Source organism: Urocampus carinirostris, chromosome 7 (genome assembly GCF_059441175.1).
Source record: "Urocampus carinirostris isolate Australia breed hairy pipefish chromosome 7, RoL_Ucar_1.0, whole genome shotgun sequence".
Lineage (NCBI taxonomy): Eukaryota > Metazoa > Chordata > Actinopteri > Syngnathiformes > Syngnathidae > Urocampus > Urocampus carinirostris.
This window is the reverse complement of record NC_142355.1, coordinates 39,139,429-39,156,911: the sequence shown is the minus strand read 5'-3', so window position 1 is coordinate 39,156,911 and position 17,483 is coordinate 39,139,429. Positions and strand designations below refer to the sequence as shown.

At 41.2% G+C, this 17,483-nt stretch overlaps 1 protein-coding gene across 3 annotated transcripts; it reads right to left on the bottom strand.

Moving 5' to 3' along the window:
- Positions 1-333: 333 nt before the first annotated feature.
- nap1l4a (nucleosome assembly protein 1-like 4a) lies at positions 334-17,190 on the bottom strand. Of its 3 annotated transcripts, XM_088340908.1 has the most exons (14): positions 16,984-17,190; positions 16,163-16,192; positions 15,994-16,063; positions 10,436-10,580; positions 8,444-8,536; positions 7,279-7,413; positions 7,127-7,198; positions 6,916-7,055; positions 6,350-6,495; positions 4,092-4,114; positions 3,906-4,019; positions 3,802-3,831; positions 3,493-3,576; positions 334-818 (listed from the first exon to the last, which is right to left on the bottom strand). In XM_088340908.1, the coding sequence occupies exons 2-14, from the start codon at positions 16,170-16,172 to the stop codon at positions 774-776; spliced, it is 1,107 nt and encodes a 368-aa protein (XP_088197034.1). In that variant the 5' UTR covers positions 16,173-16,192; positions 16,984-17,190; the 3' UTR covers positions 334-773. The 3 variants fall into 3 exon arrangements, with proteins under 3 accessions (XP_088197034.1, XP_088197033.1, XP_088197035.1); XM_088340907.1 differs by lacking the exon at positions 16,984-17,190 and having other exon boundaries at positions 16,163-16,428; XM_088340909.1 differs by lacking the exons at positions 334-818; positions 3,493-3,576; positions 3,802-3,831; ... (1 more) ...; positions 4,092-4,114; positions 16,984-17,190 and adding an exon at positions 5,262-5,467 and having other exon boundaries at positions 16,163-16,933.
- Positions 17,191-17,483: the final 293 nt, after the last annotated feature.

Below are 17,483 nucleotides of genomic sequence, written 5' to 3'. Positions count from 1 at the left end.
ATGGGAGGGTTTTTTTTGCACGTATGGAGGGACACAAACACTGAATTATGGACCCCTCAAATCAGCCCTGGGCACTCCAGTCCTGGAGGGCCATACGTCCTGCCAGATTTTGAAGTTTGCTCTTCTTTAACTCAGGTGATACAAATTATAACCTCGTTAGCAAGTGCTCGTTCACGATACTGGTGATTGGAATCACCTGTATTGGATCAGAGAAACCTCAAAAATCATGCAGAACATACGGCCCCCCAGGACCGGAGTGCCCAGGTCTGCCTTAAATGATTGTGATCAGCGAGGAGAAATGGAACAGGCTTAAGCAATTGGGGGGAACGCAACTTTTCATATATATATGCAGTTTAATAGAATATCTTTTCACGCTGTACAAATTGAAGCGAATAAGCCAAGTTTAACAAGTTAAGGCCATTTGTTAGCATGGGAAACCAAGATGTATTGGCAGACGAAAAACAGCAGCTCCGACGCAAGTGACCAGCTCAAAAAAGATAGCAGTCAAATTACTGCTTCTGATGACCTGCTCAGTTTCACCCCCCCTGACCCCACAAAAAAAAGGTAAGTACAAAATACATTGGCAAGGCTTTTTCATCGAATCAGTAAAGAACGTGGCCGAGATAAATCCAAACAAAAATAAACCCCAAAGTCATGCACATTGAAAAATGCAGTTCCGTTGTGTTTGTTTGAAACTACAAAAGGTTGAACTGCAAGAAGACTTGCTGATTGGCTGAGTTGAAGGTTAATGGCAGGTCTCCCAGTCACCATGGTTACTGCTGCTTGCATTCAGCAGGTTGGGTGGGCTGTGCTCGTTTCTGGGGTAAAAAAAAAAAAAAGAAGGGGGACACTCAGATTACATTTATCCAAAAAGAGCTACTGTCAAACATAACGAAAGGTGACTTACACCATTTAGTGCAGTACCGAATGTAACTGGTAGGGGGAGGAGAGGGGCTTAGGGTGCAGCCCGACAGAAAAGAGAAAAAGAGGGATGCCCGCAGGACTAAAATACAACTCCCTTGATTACAGGACAAGTGGCAGAAAATGGAACGCAAAGGGCTGCAACAACTGATAAAAATCGATTTAATTGATTAAAATCGATGATTAAAAGCGTTGGCACACTATTCGGTTGTTACGCAGGAAGTTGTGGTACTGCTTTAGTCCTGCAGAGAGCACCAAGAACGTTTTTTATATAAAAATTCTTATGATCCAAAATATTGAATGTTGCATCATTACTAACAAAAGTTTTAACTTTTTAATGTTTAATTTGTTTCTTGATGAAACTCAAAATATCTAAGGGAACAGACACTGCAGCAGAAATTGAAAAAAGAAAACTGGTAGATTAAAAAGACAAACATATTGGCAATATTTATCATTCAAAGATTAAACATGTCGAAGAAATCCGACTCATCTCCTAATCGAAAATAATCTACCGATTCACCATTGCATTTATCGCGAGTTGCAGCCCTAGCCGAGAGTCAAAGGTGGTTAAGATTGGAGGGAGAACGTAGGAAAACAATGGTGGTCATCTTGACTTACTCCTTACCTAGAAATGCATGATTGATTAGGCCTGTGATGGGAGGAAAGAAAATGTCATGTACAAGATTGCCAAACAAGACATCTCTTATTACATCGAGTTTGCCAGGTCTCTTATTATTGTACTCATTTTTTACAATTTCACATTCCATGATGCATTTTTTCTTAAATAAACCTTTCTAAAGCGGTTTCATGTGTCAAAAATTACATTAAGTGTATTATTATTACATTATTACTACAAGTGGATGAATTTGGTACAACTGAATTATGTCGCAACGATTATCTGAAATATTCCGCAACAGATGTGCTGAGGAAAAATCTGTGGGGGAAAAAAATAAAAGTAAAATACAATACAGGGATGTGATTGAGGTGAGGAGAAAAAGTCGGAAACCTAGCCAGGGGTTTGGGGGCCACAGCCCCCCCGAAGCGCCTGGGTTTTAAGAAATTTACTTGTCCAAAACCATGCTTGAATTAATGTTTAAAGTAACATCTTTACAAGATTTAAATAAAATTATTTGCCCACATACCTGATTTTTTTGTAAATACTGCAAAGTCAGTGATAAGGTATTTTCTTCTGAATTGTTGGATGCCAGACTTCTTCCATTCTCGACGAGGTCTTAGCGACTAATAATGCTAACAAGCTAGTACGTTTAGCGAGAGGGGGCGGCAGTAGCTCAGGAGGTAAAGCGCTCGTCTTGGGATCAAAAGATCTCAGTTCAAATCCCGGCTCGTCCGTGTTACATGTCGAAGTGTCCTTGGGTAAGACACTGAACCCCTAATACCCCCAATAAGCAGGTTAGCGCCTTACATGGCCGCAAGGCCGCTATTGGGAAATGTGAAGCACACTGTAAAGCGCTTTGGGAAGTCATTGACTTGAAAAACGCTATATAAATGCGGATCATTTCATTTCATATTCGAAGGCAAACACTGGCTAGCAGCATTAAGGTCAAAGAACTAAAATCTCATTTAATTAGACAGAGATGGACACATTCAAGCCCAATCAAATTTCAGTATACCGAATTCCGTGTCACCCCGACATTGTATGAGGAAATGTTGCCCCGACTCAAGTGATTTGATAATAAAAGTACGCTTTAAGAATCAATAAGTATGCATACTATCTTAAACTTAAAATACGTAAACTATGGAAAAAGTGAAAGTGAAAAAGTCGGAAAAAAAAAATCACATCCCTGAAAATAATAATAATAATAATAATAGCACTTGTGTGGAAAATGTTCCTCATCAATGTGTAAATGTGCATTTCTTTTTAACCTTAACTCAACGTTTGGGTGTCAAACATGAGGTATGACGTGTTTTGCCGTAGTAAGACAAGTAAAATCATACGATAGCAGCCCATTCCTTTGTGACAGATGAGAAAGCCACAGGTGAACTGAAAAGGCTACAGAGTGTCACCGGGTAAGGAAGGACTAACAATGACTTAGAGCAGAAGTGCAACTCATTATCAATAATTCTAAGTGTTTTATACATAAATTTATTTTTTATCTTAGTTTGGCCGGGGGTGAGACGTATGCAAAATACATTTTATAATTGTGTTTTACAGGTATTGTATACCACTTCACGTTATTTTCATACTAAACTGCAAGAGGGTGCTCTAGGCATGGTTGATTAAGCTTATTGTTACTCAACTTCTAAAAATGACAACCAGGTAATAACATAAGTTGTCATTTTAGAAATGCATATCAAACTCCAGTCAGAAACAAAAAGTAGCTCTCAGCTTCAAAAAGGTTGGTGACCCCTAATTCAGAAATTTCTTTTTGCATCTAGCTGGATGGGTCCGACACATAAAATTATCCAGAAAAAGCACCGCAACACCTGTATTGAAATCTCTGCTGACAGTGATTACATTCTCCTGAGATCGGCGTGATCTGACATGTCTTTAACAGAGCTCTTACAGCTTAAGGCAAGTTCAATTCAAGACGAAGACTTTTTGATACAGACCCTCAGTGATGAGTTTCTTTCTTCGTTGTCGTCGTCATCATCGTCATCATCATCATCTTCGCTGCTGTCATCATCATCTCCTTCCTGACAAAGATGGTTACCGAAAAAAAATTCAAACAAAAAATGTGAACTATTGAAGCATTGTAATACATCGCAGAGCAATTCAGAATGAAGTGTTACCAAAAAATAAAGAAAACGCAATAAATACATTTACTGATCAGAAAATTACATGAAATCATTAAGATGTTATTTTTTTTCTAAAATTCTAAATTTTAATTGATTATTTAAAAAATGAGCAAAGTGACAAACCTCATCGCCTTCTTCTAGTTCCTCATCAAACTGTTTGGGAAAAGAAATTACACATTTTTTAGAAATTGTAAGCTCATTACTGCTGAAGATTACTTGAGACCTACACTATCATCATCTTCCATTGCTTCTCCAGTGAAGTACAGCACTGCTCGGGGAATTATTCTCTCACGGAAGAAATGACCAATCTCAAAATCAAATGCCAACTCAGAATCTTCCTCCTAGGAAAAAAAAATAAATTTAACATTAAAAGTAACTGCAAATGTTTAAATCCATTTAAAATCTCAACTCACCGCTTCTGCAGAGTCTGATGGAGCTGAGGAGTGAGAAAAACAAAGTTACCATTGTATAAAAACTTAAAAATCTTTTAAATTAACCCCTTAACGTGCCAACGGCCCACCGGTGGGCCGTCAGACTGTTGGTAAACAAAAGTCGTGTCTTCACGATGTCACATCAGTGGAAAGCGTAAACTCATGGGATTCCAGATAGGCTGACCATCCAAAAATCTAATCACAGAAACATTCCCATCAGTCTGAAACAAAATACCTGCAAACTATCAATCTGGTATAAATCAACAAAAAGGGTTGTAATATTCCACTCATTAAACAATAATCCAGAACCATGGTCTGGTTAGGTTCTTTGGAGTTAAGTGAACCAAACTGTAAAATATTTACTCTTAACCACACAATTTTGCCGACAGATTAAAAATGATGCCAAAAGGCATTCCTGCTTCGTTCGATGGTCCTTGTTGTAATTAGTATCGCACCATAATTCCTCTTGGGGAAGAAAAAAAAAAAACAGACTTGTCAGATGATTTCCAATATGGCTGTTGGCCTCTGACCTTTAGATTTGACACCGCTCTTCGTCAAACGCAAGCTTTTTTCACTGTCCTTAGCCTGCCATAGCCAATGAATGCCTTTATTTAGAAAGTGTAGATGACCTACTTTGGCTTCAAAAGTCTTCTGCCAAAATCGACTGATTCAAAATGATGATTGACATTGGTTAGCCAATGAAAATTTCCAACAGAAAGGTTTTACGGGGCGTATTCGAATCAGAGCCAAAAATAAAACCCAGGATCCATTTTTAAGCGCAAGTGTGCACAATCATGGATTGACTTCTGGGATGAAGTCAAACATTTAAACTCTTCAATGTATAAAAGATATCTAGAAAAATGCGTAAATCACAAATTCATGTGATTGAGAAAAATAAAATAAAATTCAGCCGAGAATAAACCCATTTCTGTGTGTGTTCCAACTTGGGATTACTTCTTATAAATAGCAGTTTCAGTGATTATTTCAGTGTAGGACAAAATCTTCAGTGTTACATTTCAAGAAATCAAAACCGTCCATGTTCTCCAAACGGTTCAATTTACTTTGGGTACGTCTTGGATTGAGATTTTAGGCAGATTTTACAGAACGTTAAGGGGTTAAAGGTGAGGTGCGACGATTGAGGTGTCCTTAAAAAGTTGCAAATAATATTTACTCTATTAGGTATATGTGAGTACCAAACTGAGTCTTTATGAATTTGTTTCCTTTGCACCTATCTGCTTTTATCTTACTTTTAGCACCACTGTTCCGGGACTCGAAACACATTAGGAAGCAGGAAAGGGGAGAGGAGAGGTTGAGAGGGATGTCATGCTCTTCCCTGTGGGTTTTATTGTTAGTCAAGCCTGAAAATGGTAAAAGTAAGAAGAAGCTAGTTTCAAATACAGTCCAAACACGAGCACAAACCCCAAAAAGATGAAAAACGAGATCATGAGCACTTGAGGAATGAGCTGACAGACTGCGACCAGGACTTAAGGCTGGTAGATGGCGGCAGGGTGTAGAAAAATTTCAAGTTACGGACACCACCTTTAAGAAATTTGATTACCCACTGGTGAAAAAGAAAATTGTATTCGATTTATATTTTTTAAACCATATTTATCAATGTATAAGGCAACAACCATTTGATCTTTAAGTTTGCATGACACAACTTTCCCATATTTGTAAAGTAGTTGAATGACAAATCGATGTTTGCAACTTTGTTAAATTCATGATTAGTAATTTGGGGCAAAAGTTTTTTTTCATTCACTTTCCTGGACATTCAGCAAACCAGAGAAACTACCTGGATCTCTTGGTAGTGCACTACATAATGCATCCAACAAACTTTCAAACACAAAAATACTAAAATCAGAAATACAAGAAATACATTAAGGCTCATGATGTAGGCAGATTTCATATTACGAACTGCACGGAGAAAGAATTGTCTGGGAACTCAAACATCCTTGCAACATTTGTTAAATATTATAATCTGATAAACAAAATTTATCTGCGTGGCCCAACCGGAGCCCGGTTTTGATAAGGTAAAAAGGTGGCGCCCTCTGGTGTTTAGTTTATAGCTGCAAATTGAGGGCAAGTGTGGTCAAGTACAAATATGAGCATATCTGCTTAAGAATAACCAGCAGTTAGGACAACGTAGTGGAAAAGCAAGCCACCCAACTAGTTACTTTAAAGCTTGAGTAACTAACTACTTTTAATTACTGAAAAATCATTTCAGGCTACTATGCACTCACCTTTGACAGGGTTGAAGAAGTTGAAAAAGGAAGGGTTAGGAACCTGCTTGGAGACAGTGCGAACAGTGCCGCGACCTTTGTGCTTCTGCTTTTTCTTGACGGTTTTAACAGTCACATCTTTCCCTTTATGCCAGTCAATCACACATCTATAGGAATGGGGTAGGGGAAAAAATGAATTGCTAACAGAGAAAAAAGTACTCCATTCATTCATTCATTCATCTGTGATTCTGTAAACAGTACATTTCCTTATTGCAGTAAGATTTAAGCATTTTATCCATGCTATACACTGCATTGGCCTCAACCAATTGCAGTTGTGCTCATACCTGAGAGGATATCAAAGATTAAAACTTAAATACGTTAATTAGAAATGTTGGCACTACCACCTGCAGAAGTTATCATGGCCACTTTTCTCTAAATGTGCTGGGACCAATTTCACACTTCCGTTACCAGTGACACTTTCATGATTTATCAGTAGTCATACCACAAATGTGAACAACTGGTTTTGTAGACGAGCAGCATAAAGTTTAAAAGACAATTTAAGAAGTCCGCTCAGTGCATGCGCTCACCCGATGCAGTCAACGATCTCTGGGCCCTCAAATGAAAAGGGGTCTGATGCATCAGGTTCAGCTGTCATCTTATAGACTTTAGTGAGGACTGAATTGTTAAAGAAGCCGTTTGGCTCAAAGTGGAACTCTAATGTGAAACTCTGAAAGCCAAAACCAGGATTAAAATGCTTTCAAATCATATATTTAAGAGTAGTCATGCATCAACACTAACCATGGGCTGCCCAGGTTTGGAATACTCAATTTGAATGTCTTTCAGGTGCTTGAGGATGGGTTCGTCGTGTTCCTGGCAGAATTATAACAGTTATCCCAAGGTTAATATGAGTTTAGGGAGATACTGACAACCAAGTTAACAGTAAAACGTACTTGCATCATTTCAGAAAGCATGTCTGCGTTTCTGAATATGGTGAGCCAGAATTCCGGGATGCCTTTAGGGTCTTCTGCAGGTGTGGCTTCTTCCTTCTTAGCAGGGTCAAGAGTTATTTTTTTCTTCATCTGCTCCTTCAGAATGAGGACAGAGATGTTAAAAAAGAAAAAAAAGACCAAGGACAAACTGGGGGTGGGTGGGGGAATTGCAAAATACTTTTGCATAGATGGATTTTTAAAATTGAATTATCTTCACTTCTCAACACAAATACACTGTCAATCGATAAAAGGCAGACTTTCAGAAAAACATTTTTACAGATGGTTTCACACTTTGCAAACCCTACGAAATCTATAGTGTCTTTATCAAAACAATTCTGCCTGAAGAAACAATTGGGAGTTATAAACTGCTCTTCAGTAGTTTTACTTCCCGTAACAAAATGAGGAAATACTGGGCAAAACCAGTCAATGAGGGGTGGCACTAATGTGCCACAAGTTATGATCCTATTTAGTACAATTTGTGAAAACATTGGTTATTATTCTAAAAAAGGGTACTGTGCAGTATTTGCCTTTTTTTCCAGTGGGGAGCTGACCAACTAGTATTAATCCGTATCAGATAGACATTTACTTTGTATATCTAGAAGAGTACTAAAATGTTTAGCAAAGCTGACAATTTGAAGTTTAACCTTGGACCAAATATGGACCCCAACAAATGACAGTTCTAGGTAATACTGACGCTACAACCTCAAACATTATTCCTATTGTAGACACTGATGAAAACTTGGGTTACATTACACTCAACAATTTAAACGTTAAAACGCTTCAGTATATATTTTTTTACATTTTCTTTGTCTTTAAATTATTCTTAATGAAAAGTCTGCTTTATCTTAAAACGTTTCAATAACTATTTTTAGACAAGAAAGTAATTGAAACTGTTGCAAGAGGATATTTTATAAGGTCAACAGGAGAAAGCTGAAGTAGTTACAAGACAAGTAAAACAAAGAAGCTCATTCCATTGTGACGGGTGAAAGTCGCAAGCGAAATAAATAGGCTGCAGAGTGTCGAAGGAACACGCACACAACTCATTGTCATCAATTCCAACTGTTGTGTTTGATTCTAGACCTGGGATTTTTTTTTTAAAATGGCTGAGAGTGAAAGCTGTACTTACAGATAGCTCCTCCTCATCATCATCATCTTTGTCACTGTTCCACTCACACTCAGCATCTGTGGGTTCCACATTGCCAGTAATAAACTCCCTTCGCTGTGACACACAATCAGATTTGACATGGTCAATTACATGCAAACAGGAATAGACCAAAGACACATAAATATACACAGAGAACAAACTCCTTTAAGGGGGCTCTATAATGTACAATGTGAATATAAACGGGAAAAGCCTCCTTTAAATTTTGAAATAATTGGTCTTTATTGTCATTAACATCATTGTATACAGCATTGTGTTGTTTGCACACCGCGAGGACAGGTTAGGGAGGGGCCTCTGTGGGGTAGGTGTGACTGAGGCAGGCGTTATTGTGTACGCAAATTTGATTGACTGACAGTTCACACCAGCCTAACAGCAGGCGGGCGCTGCCTCTGTAAACAACCTAGGCATGATAGCGACTGTCAGCTCTTAGCAGCTTTTTACATTGAAAATAAATCAATTAAATTACTCTAAAGAAAGTCAAAAGACCTCAACGAAATTGTGATCACCTGCGGGTGCTTATGATCCAGTTCCAGAAGCGACTCGGTGGCGCCTGAGAGCAAGAGCGTTGCTGCTAGTCGGTCCTACAGAAATTGGCTATGCTAACAACTCTTCAAAGCCAACGCTGCAGACCCCATTTCTTGGCAACTATAGGTTAATAAGCCATACAACTGATGACTTGGAACAACTTGTGGGAAACGCAACATTCGGGACGGTTTTATCTTAATCATGGCATTGATCTGTCACCATTTGTGGACACCTGATGCTAGCGAGCAGCTAGCCAGCCGCTCTTTAAAACTAAAAGGAGAATCCCTCCAATTCTGTTCTACTTTTGTATTATGACAATATCATTCATTCATTCAACTGCAATTATGTCATGTGTGCCATTTGTAGATTCCATCATTCTTATGTTGTGACAGCCATGAATCCTCTTTCAGTAATGACGTACTCTCAAGATAAGTTTAACCCTTTGGGGGCTTTTGTGAAGGTGCGACACCACTTCGCCGATTTTCACTTTGTGGGTGTTCTGGTCCCCACTAACCTTGAAAACACAGGAATCCATGTATAGTAGTAGGAGACACCCATTAAGTAACAAGTTTACTATAACCCTAAAAACATGTCTAGTATGATAAGGGGTGTGGGATACCTAAAAAACAAACCTTGCATAAAACAATTTTTATGAAGGCCTAAAAATAAAGTACAAAAGGAAACATGAGTTGGGTTTAAACTTTAGTAGACACTCAAAATAAGACATCAAATTTTGAACTTGCAAAGAGGACTGGGAAGAAAAGCTTTCAGATAAGGGGATCCCATCCCCATTGTAAGACCCACCCCTGATCATTCTTTTCATTCAAAGTTCAAGGTTACAAAAACATATCTACCCTAGGGGCTGTGGAAAATCAATTAATAGAAACAGATAGGCCGACAGAGACAATGATGGCATCCTATGAAATCTCGTTTGGAATTTCCCAATATAAAACAGGATAAACTATAAATGAGCCATTATTTAAATCCATTTACTATATACAAAACAATATTAGCGGTTCTGTTAGGGCCGCTATAACATGGCACAGCTCGCCTGACAAGACAGACAAAAAGGCTTGGTGTATGTCGCTGCCCTTTAGAAAGGCAAGGGCTAGCATGCACAGGTGCAAACTATCCTTAGCTGCCAGTCAAAGAGTGATTGACAACACTTGGGGTCTTGTCACTAGCTCTGGAAATAGCCTTGATCCACTCGACAACGACCAGCTACTCGTTATGCTAGTGTACAATGTAGCACCAAAGATGTGGTCTAACTGATTTCAAGTTTGCCCGGAGGCATCAAACGCCACTTTTTAGTGCCCACGAGTTCATGTATACATTTTTTTTGGTGACAATATATATATTTATTTTTCAAATGGGGTCATCAATTTGGCGAGTCCAGCGCAGATGTGTTCTGTAGCAGCAAATAAAAAGTACCTTCTCATATATAGGACGATAGAGGGCAGCATATTTCCACTCCAATTCATGGACCTCCTCATAAAACTTAGCTTCGATGTTTCCGCACTGCACTTGAAGCCTTTTCAAGGCATGCACTCGCCTCTTCACCGCTTTGGGAAGTACGCTGTAGAAGAAAGTATGGTATGATTAATTCAAGGTCGACTAATGTGGATTTGTCGTACTTTAACTGAACAGAGAAAACCAAACATCCATATTAAGTCAGAAAAGCAACCAGGTAAAGTCTGACTGAGGTAGGAATTTCTCATTTCTAGGACCGCCGAAATATTCCCTTTCCTGGTCTAGTTAAAAAAAAACAAAAAAAAAAAACAAAAAAAACAGGTCTTTGTCCACAAACTGGTGCTTTTTGCCCAAGGTGAATATAAACCACTCCTCATCTGTACCAATGGCAGTATGCATAAACAGGCAGAAATGCGCTACGTGCTCCATATTCAGATTAGCCACAGCACTGTTAGTGTTTGTTTGAGGTGCGGTATGCACATTAACTCGTTGAAATCAAAATGCATTGAAAAAGTGCGACGAACCACGTTGACAAGTGTTGTATAAACTGAATTAAATTAAAAATTTCCATCCATCCATCCATCCATCCATTGTCTTCCGCTTATCCGAGGTCGGGTCGCGGGGGCAGCAGCGTTAAAAGAGAAGCCCAGACGTCCCTATCCCCAGCCACCTCCTCCAGCTCATCCGACGGGACCCCGAGGCGTTCCCAAGCCAGCCGAAAGACAGTCTCTCCAACGTGTCCTGGGCCGCCCCCGGGCCTCCTGCCGGTGGGACATGCCCGGAACACTTCCTGAGGGAGGCGTCCAGGAGGCATCCTTATTAGATGCCCGAGCCACCTCAACTGGCTCCTCTCAACGCGGAGGAGCAGTGGCTCTACACCGAGTCCCTCCCGGATGACTGAGCTTCTCACCTTATCTCTAAGGGAGAACCCAGCTACCCTGCGGAGGAAACTCATTTCGGCCACTTGTATCCGGGATCGAGTTCTTTCGGTCATGACCCAAAGTTCATGACCATAGGTGAGGGTAGGAACGTAGATCGACCGGTAGATCGAGAGCTTTGCCTTTCGGCTCAGCTCCCTCTTCACCACGACAGACCGGTCGAATGACGGCAGACGCTGCACCGACCCGTCTATCGATCTCCCGGAGGTCAGCAGCGCCCCATCGGCACTATACACAGTGTCGATGGCACACCGCTTCCCCCCCCTAAGACGTCGGATGGTGGACCAGAATTTCCTCGAAGCCGTTCGGAAGTCGGCTTCCATGGCCTCGCCAAACTCCTCCCATGCCCGAGTTTTTGCCTCGGCAACCGCCAAAGCCGCATTCCGCTTGGCCAGCCGATACCTGCCAGCTGCTTCCAGAGTCCCACAGGCCAGGAAGGCCCGATAAGACTCCTTCTTCAGCTTGACGGCATCCCTCACCGCCGGTGACCACCAACAGGTCTGAGGGTTGCCGCCGCGGCAGGCACCGACTATCTTACGGCCACAGCTCCGATCAGCCGCCTCGACAATGGAGGCGTGGAACATGGTCCACTCAGACTCAATGACCCCCGCCTCCCTCGGGACATGGGCGAAGTTCTGCCGGAGGTGCGAATTGAAACTTCTTCTGACAGGAGATTCTGCCAGCCGTTCCCAACAGACCCTCACAACACGCTTGGGTCTGCCGGGTCGGGCCGGCATCTTCCCCCACCATCGAAGCCAACTCACCACCAGGTGGTGATCAGTTGACAGCTCCGCCCCTCTCTTCACCCGAGTGTCCAGAACATGCGGCCGCAGGTCCGACGAAACGATGACAAAATCGATCATCGAACTACGGCCCAGGGTGTCCTGGTGCCAAGTGCACATATGGACACCCTTATGTCTGAACATGGTGTTCATTATGGACAGACCATGACGAGCACAGAAGTCCAATAACGAAACACCACTTGGGTTCAGGTCAGGGGGGCCGTTCTTCCCAATCACGCCCCTCCAGGTCTCACTGTCATTGCCCACGTGAGCGTTGAAGTCTCCCAGCAGTACGAGGGAGTCCCCAGGGGGCGCGCTCTCAAGCACACCCTCTAAGGACCCCAAGAAGGGTGGGTACTCCGAACTGCTATTTGGTGCATAAGCACAAAAAACAGTCAGGACCCTTCCCCCCACCCGAAGGCGGAGGGAGGCTACCCTCTCGTCTACCGGGGTGAACCCCAACGTACAGGCGCCGAGCAATTAATATGCCCACACCGGCTCTGCGCCTCTCACCACGGGCAACTCCAGAGTGGAAGAGAGTCCAACCCCTCTCGAGAGGACTGGTACCAGAGCCCAAGCCGTGCGTAGAGGTGAGTCCGACTATATCTAGTCGGAATTTCTCAACCTCACGCACCAACTCGGGCTCCTTCCCTGCCAGAGAGGTAACGTTCCATGTCCCAATAGCCAGTTTCTGTAGCCGGGGATCGTCGCGCCAAGGACCCCTCCCTTGGCTGCTACCGAGCTCTCTGCGCACCCGACCCATTTGGCCCCTCCTACAGGTGGGTGAGCCCATGGGAAGAGGGTCCCACGTCGTCCCTTCGGGCTGTGCCCGGCCGGCCCCCGTGGGTAAGGGTCCGGCCACCAGGCGCTCGCCAGCGGACCCCACCTCCAGGCCTGGCTCCAGAAGGGGGCCCCGGTAACCCGTATTAAATATTTCGTTTTTATTAATTTAGTTGATTTATTGTGAACATAATTCCCTGTATTGTAATCCGTATGGCAATATTTACCAATCACCGTATGAAATAAAAGAATAAACTATTGTTTTTTTCACACAACTTGAGTGAAACAAAGAATCCCTGAAAAACGGTAATATAAATTAAAATCTACAAATGAAAATCTACAAAGATAAAACAAAAAAAACTCAACAGAAGTCAAAAAAACTCTCTGAAAGAGAAGACTAAACTAAACATTGCTCTGCAGTGCTAAAAAGAAATATGAACTAAAATGTGTTGAAGAAGAAAAGGAGAAAATATCAGCAGAAAATTGACATTTAAAAAGTGTCTCAGTTTAAAGGGACTCATAAGACTTCTGCCGCTGATGTACAATGCACTGTGCTTTGGAGCCATTAAGATCATAAAATAAATCAGAATTTTGCTTTTTCTCATGCGCTGACTCATGTTTTAGGTTGGGGTGTCAAAAGATCACTCCGTCTGTTAAAGACCCCTGCCCTAAGACTGTCCACCTCACAAGATTATTTGGGAAACACTGGATGAGATACTTTGTACATTTCGCTACAAAAAGAGCATGAGCATACGGCAGAGTGCATCCCAAACATATTTGAAAAATGCATACCGTCCAATGAATCAACTCAATGAGAATTGTCGTTTCACTAGTTGGTGACTGGTAGACGATATTAATTGTCGATAGTTGCAGCCCAGGTTTACACAGCTGTTATATTTTAGAACAGAATACTCGACACGCGAATTTCAGTATTTCAATGTTTGTATGCTAAAGTTGTTTGTTACTGCTATCTTAAGGGTTCAAGACTTCAGTGCCAACCTGTAATTCTCATATTAGGCTATTCAAGACATTAAAATGCTCTTCTGCTATTGGCTTATGCCACTGCACCATGAAAGCACATATGTTAAAACTCTCTCCCACAATACCTTTGTTTCTTAAATCAGTTCAGAATTGTGTGCGTGTGTGTGCTTCTTACCAACTTTTGCTAGCCACTGCGTCAACGATATGCATTAGTTAGCAGCATGCACTTCCTTGCCCTTTGCGTAAACAAATGGCTATAGGAGATGGTGATGCCATTTATGGAACTTAAAATTACACAGCATTCCCAGTCGCTATTACTCTTGATTGTGTCACATATGCTGGCTGTATTTGAGTTAACAGCATGTGCTTCAGCTATGCTAGCAGACATTCTGCAACAATTTACGGAACTCACGCCAAGTTACTAATGCTAAAGAATGTTTCTGCACCTGGCAAACTATCTAAAAGGACCAACTACCACTATAAAGCATATGTACCGGGAGAGTTAACTGGTCTTTGTGTTTGCTGTATACTTTCCACCGCTAACAGTTTCACCGGATGCTAAAGTTAGCATAGCGCTAAATCTCCTGCCCGCTGCTAAACAGCAACTTGCACACCCCAACGGAGCTTTATCGTCGACGGCGACTTTAATCGGGCATGTTTATGGACTGTACTCCCAAATCCATTCAATTGTGGACTGAGCAATTCGGAAAACGGTGGACTATGTGTAATGTAAGATCAAACATTCGGTTGTGTCCAGCAACTCTGTCTGAAAAGTATTGGCACTTTATCAACAGCTTTGAGAGCCTCTTGCGCCGGAGTTCATACAGTCTAATGCAAGTTAAATTCAAGACTAATACTTTTAATGTCTTTTTAAATCAAATTTAAGACCAAGTTGACAAAAAAACGGTAAAATGCCTGCATTTATATAGCGCTTTTCTAGCTAATGAAGACTTCTCAAAGCGCTTTACAATGTGCTAAAAAACAAAACAAAAAAACAAACAAAACAAATCACAAATATGTCTTGCACACAATACATCGGCCTCGTACACATTGCCTTGCACAGCTTTTAGCCAAGGTGAAAAACAATCATCAAAAAGCCACTTGTCTTTAAATATACACTTTTCCATGGTCCTAAGAAAACGTCTCTATGCAAAGTTTCTATGTGTAGTGTGGGTAGAGCGAAGACACGAGTCTGCTGTAAAAGGACTGTTTGGATAGTTCCATTATTGTGGTCAAGCGATGTTTCCACAATAGTAAATCAAAATTATTAAAAAAAAAAAAAAACAGTTACATAAACCAACCTTTTTAGTCCAAAGAAATATAAACATTAGGTCTTCACCTTTTTTAAAACTTTTGAAAATCGGTATCAAGACCTTTTGATTCCAGTTTAGGCTTTATTAGAATAAAGAATTCAATGCCTTAAGAGTGGGCAGCACGGCGGAGCAGTGGTTAGCGCGTGTCACAGTTGTAAGGTCTTGGGAACCTCGTGTGTGGGTTCAAATCCTGCTACCGGACTTCCTGTGCTGAGCTTGTATGTTCTCCACGTGCTTGCGTGGGTTTCTGCCCACATTCCAAAGACATGCATTTCAGGTGGATTGGCCGGTCCAAATTGTCCCTAGGTGTGAATGAGCGAGCGAGTTGTCTGTCCCTGTGTGCCCTGCGATTGGCTGGCAACCAGCTCAGGGTGTCCACTGCCCGATGATTGCTGGGATGGGCTCCAGCACCCCCGCGACCCTACTGAGGATAAGCGGTGCAGCTAATGAGATGAGATGCCTTACAAGACTTTAAAGATCCGCAAAAACCCCGTGCCTATTGAAACAAGTTTCCGCAGTGATGTTTAAAGAAGAGGACATTAGCATAAAAAGGTATTTTAATAAAATATATATGCATATTATTAATTATTCTTTTCATCGTGTACATTGGAAACATGTTGGGGGGACTAAATTAAAATTGTTCTCTTTAAAAGAACATTTATTTGGTTATGACCAAAATCACTCTGCACTAGTTTGAAATATGTTTTCAATAGAACTTAACCTACCTTTCCACTGCTTGCAAATTAAACGGTTTGTCAGTTAGCTTGGGGGGATGCAATCCGTGCTCTCCTTTACCTGCATACATGTTGCATGTTAAGTCAGGCAATTTTGAATTGCACATCTTTAAATAAGTTGTCACATGTGTGTAAAAAAAACAACAACTAAAATATGTACCTTTATCCATAGTTGGGATGCTGCGCCTTCCTGAAATGTAAAATCAACAAAACAAAAAGGCCATCCTTAGTTTAGTCCAGCAAGTAGGGATTGCGGTTAACTTTTCCGCATGGGATTTGCTTAATCACATCATCAGAAATCTGGACTGTGAAACAGTGCAGTACTCAAGAATGTGTTACAAAGCATGTGATGTCATAACAAAGAAGTGCGTGCATTTTGCAAAAGCCCAGCTGTGACAGGCTCAAAGTGGCGAAGGAGCGTGGGCCGATGACGCACAAACACGCTGCTGGCGGCTAGGCTAACTAACAACGGACAAAGTTTCCGACTGTTAGCGAGTGAAAGCTTTCTCGTCGCCCACTGACAGTTACGCCATAGCGTTAAACGCCACACGGTACGCAATTTTAAATGTTTCAAGAAGAGTTTAGTCAAACAACATGAACAGGCGTCGCCGCTCGCTTGATAGCTGCTAAATAGCTAGCTCACGAGTAACACCGTGCATTACAAGGCAACGTGTTGTGACCCCTTACTAAGCTGTCAGTCGGGGAAAACATGTTTAAAATCAGCAACAGTTGAAATCTTTGCGTAAAATACAGTATTCGTAACATCACGAGTCCATTTTGTTGGCAAAATAAACAGTCCATTTAACTTAAGCGTTTATCTCTCAGCCCCTTGCTAGCAGCACTGGGAAGCTAGTAGTTAATTAGCCGTATAGTAGCTAATCTAAGAAATGAAGTGGTTCTGAGGCAGTCAAGTTGTTTAAAAAATGCTAACAAAACAATATCAATTCCGAATTGGAATAAGACATTAGAAAACCGCTTTACCTCTTTAGCGATCGCGTCTCATTACTCACGCGTCTTGTTTCTTCTCGGTATTGCCCAACTGATAAATTGCTAACGACCGCCTCCTACCGCATCCGTGTAATAATTACAATAATCATTCTCTGGTGAGTGATGCGCTCCTTCAAAAACCTTTAGTTGAATCAGAAAATACTTTCATGACGTCATTCGAAAGTAAAACATGAAGTTTTTTTCGTAAAACCTAGTATATTATACGTTTTTGTTCATTTCAAATTCCGTACGCCGTGTAACAATTTTTCAACGTAAAAAACGTTTTCTTTGTTCTATATTATACGTTTTTGTTCATTTCAAATTATGTACGCCGTGTAACAATTTTTCAACGTAAAAACGTTTTCTTTGTTAGGCAGGTCTCGTTTTGCCCATTTCTGCTCTAATTTACATCTAATAACAAGTTACTTTAAATTTATTGCAAAGATAAGGGAACTAATAAAGATGGTGTGAATAGTAATATTTGTTGAATAAAC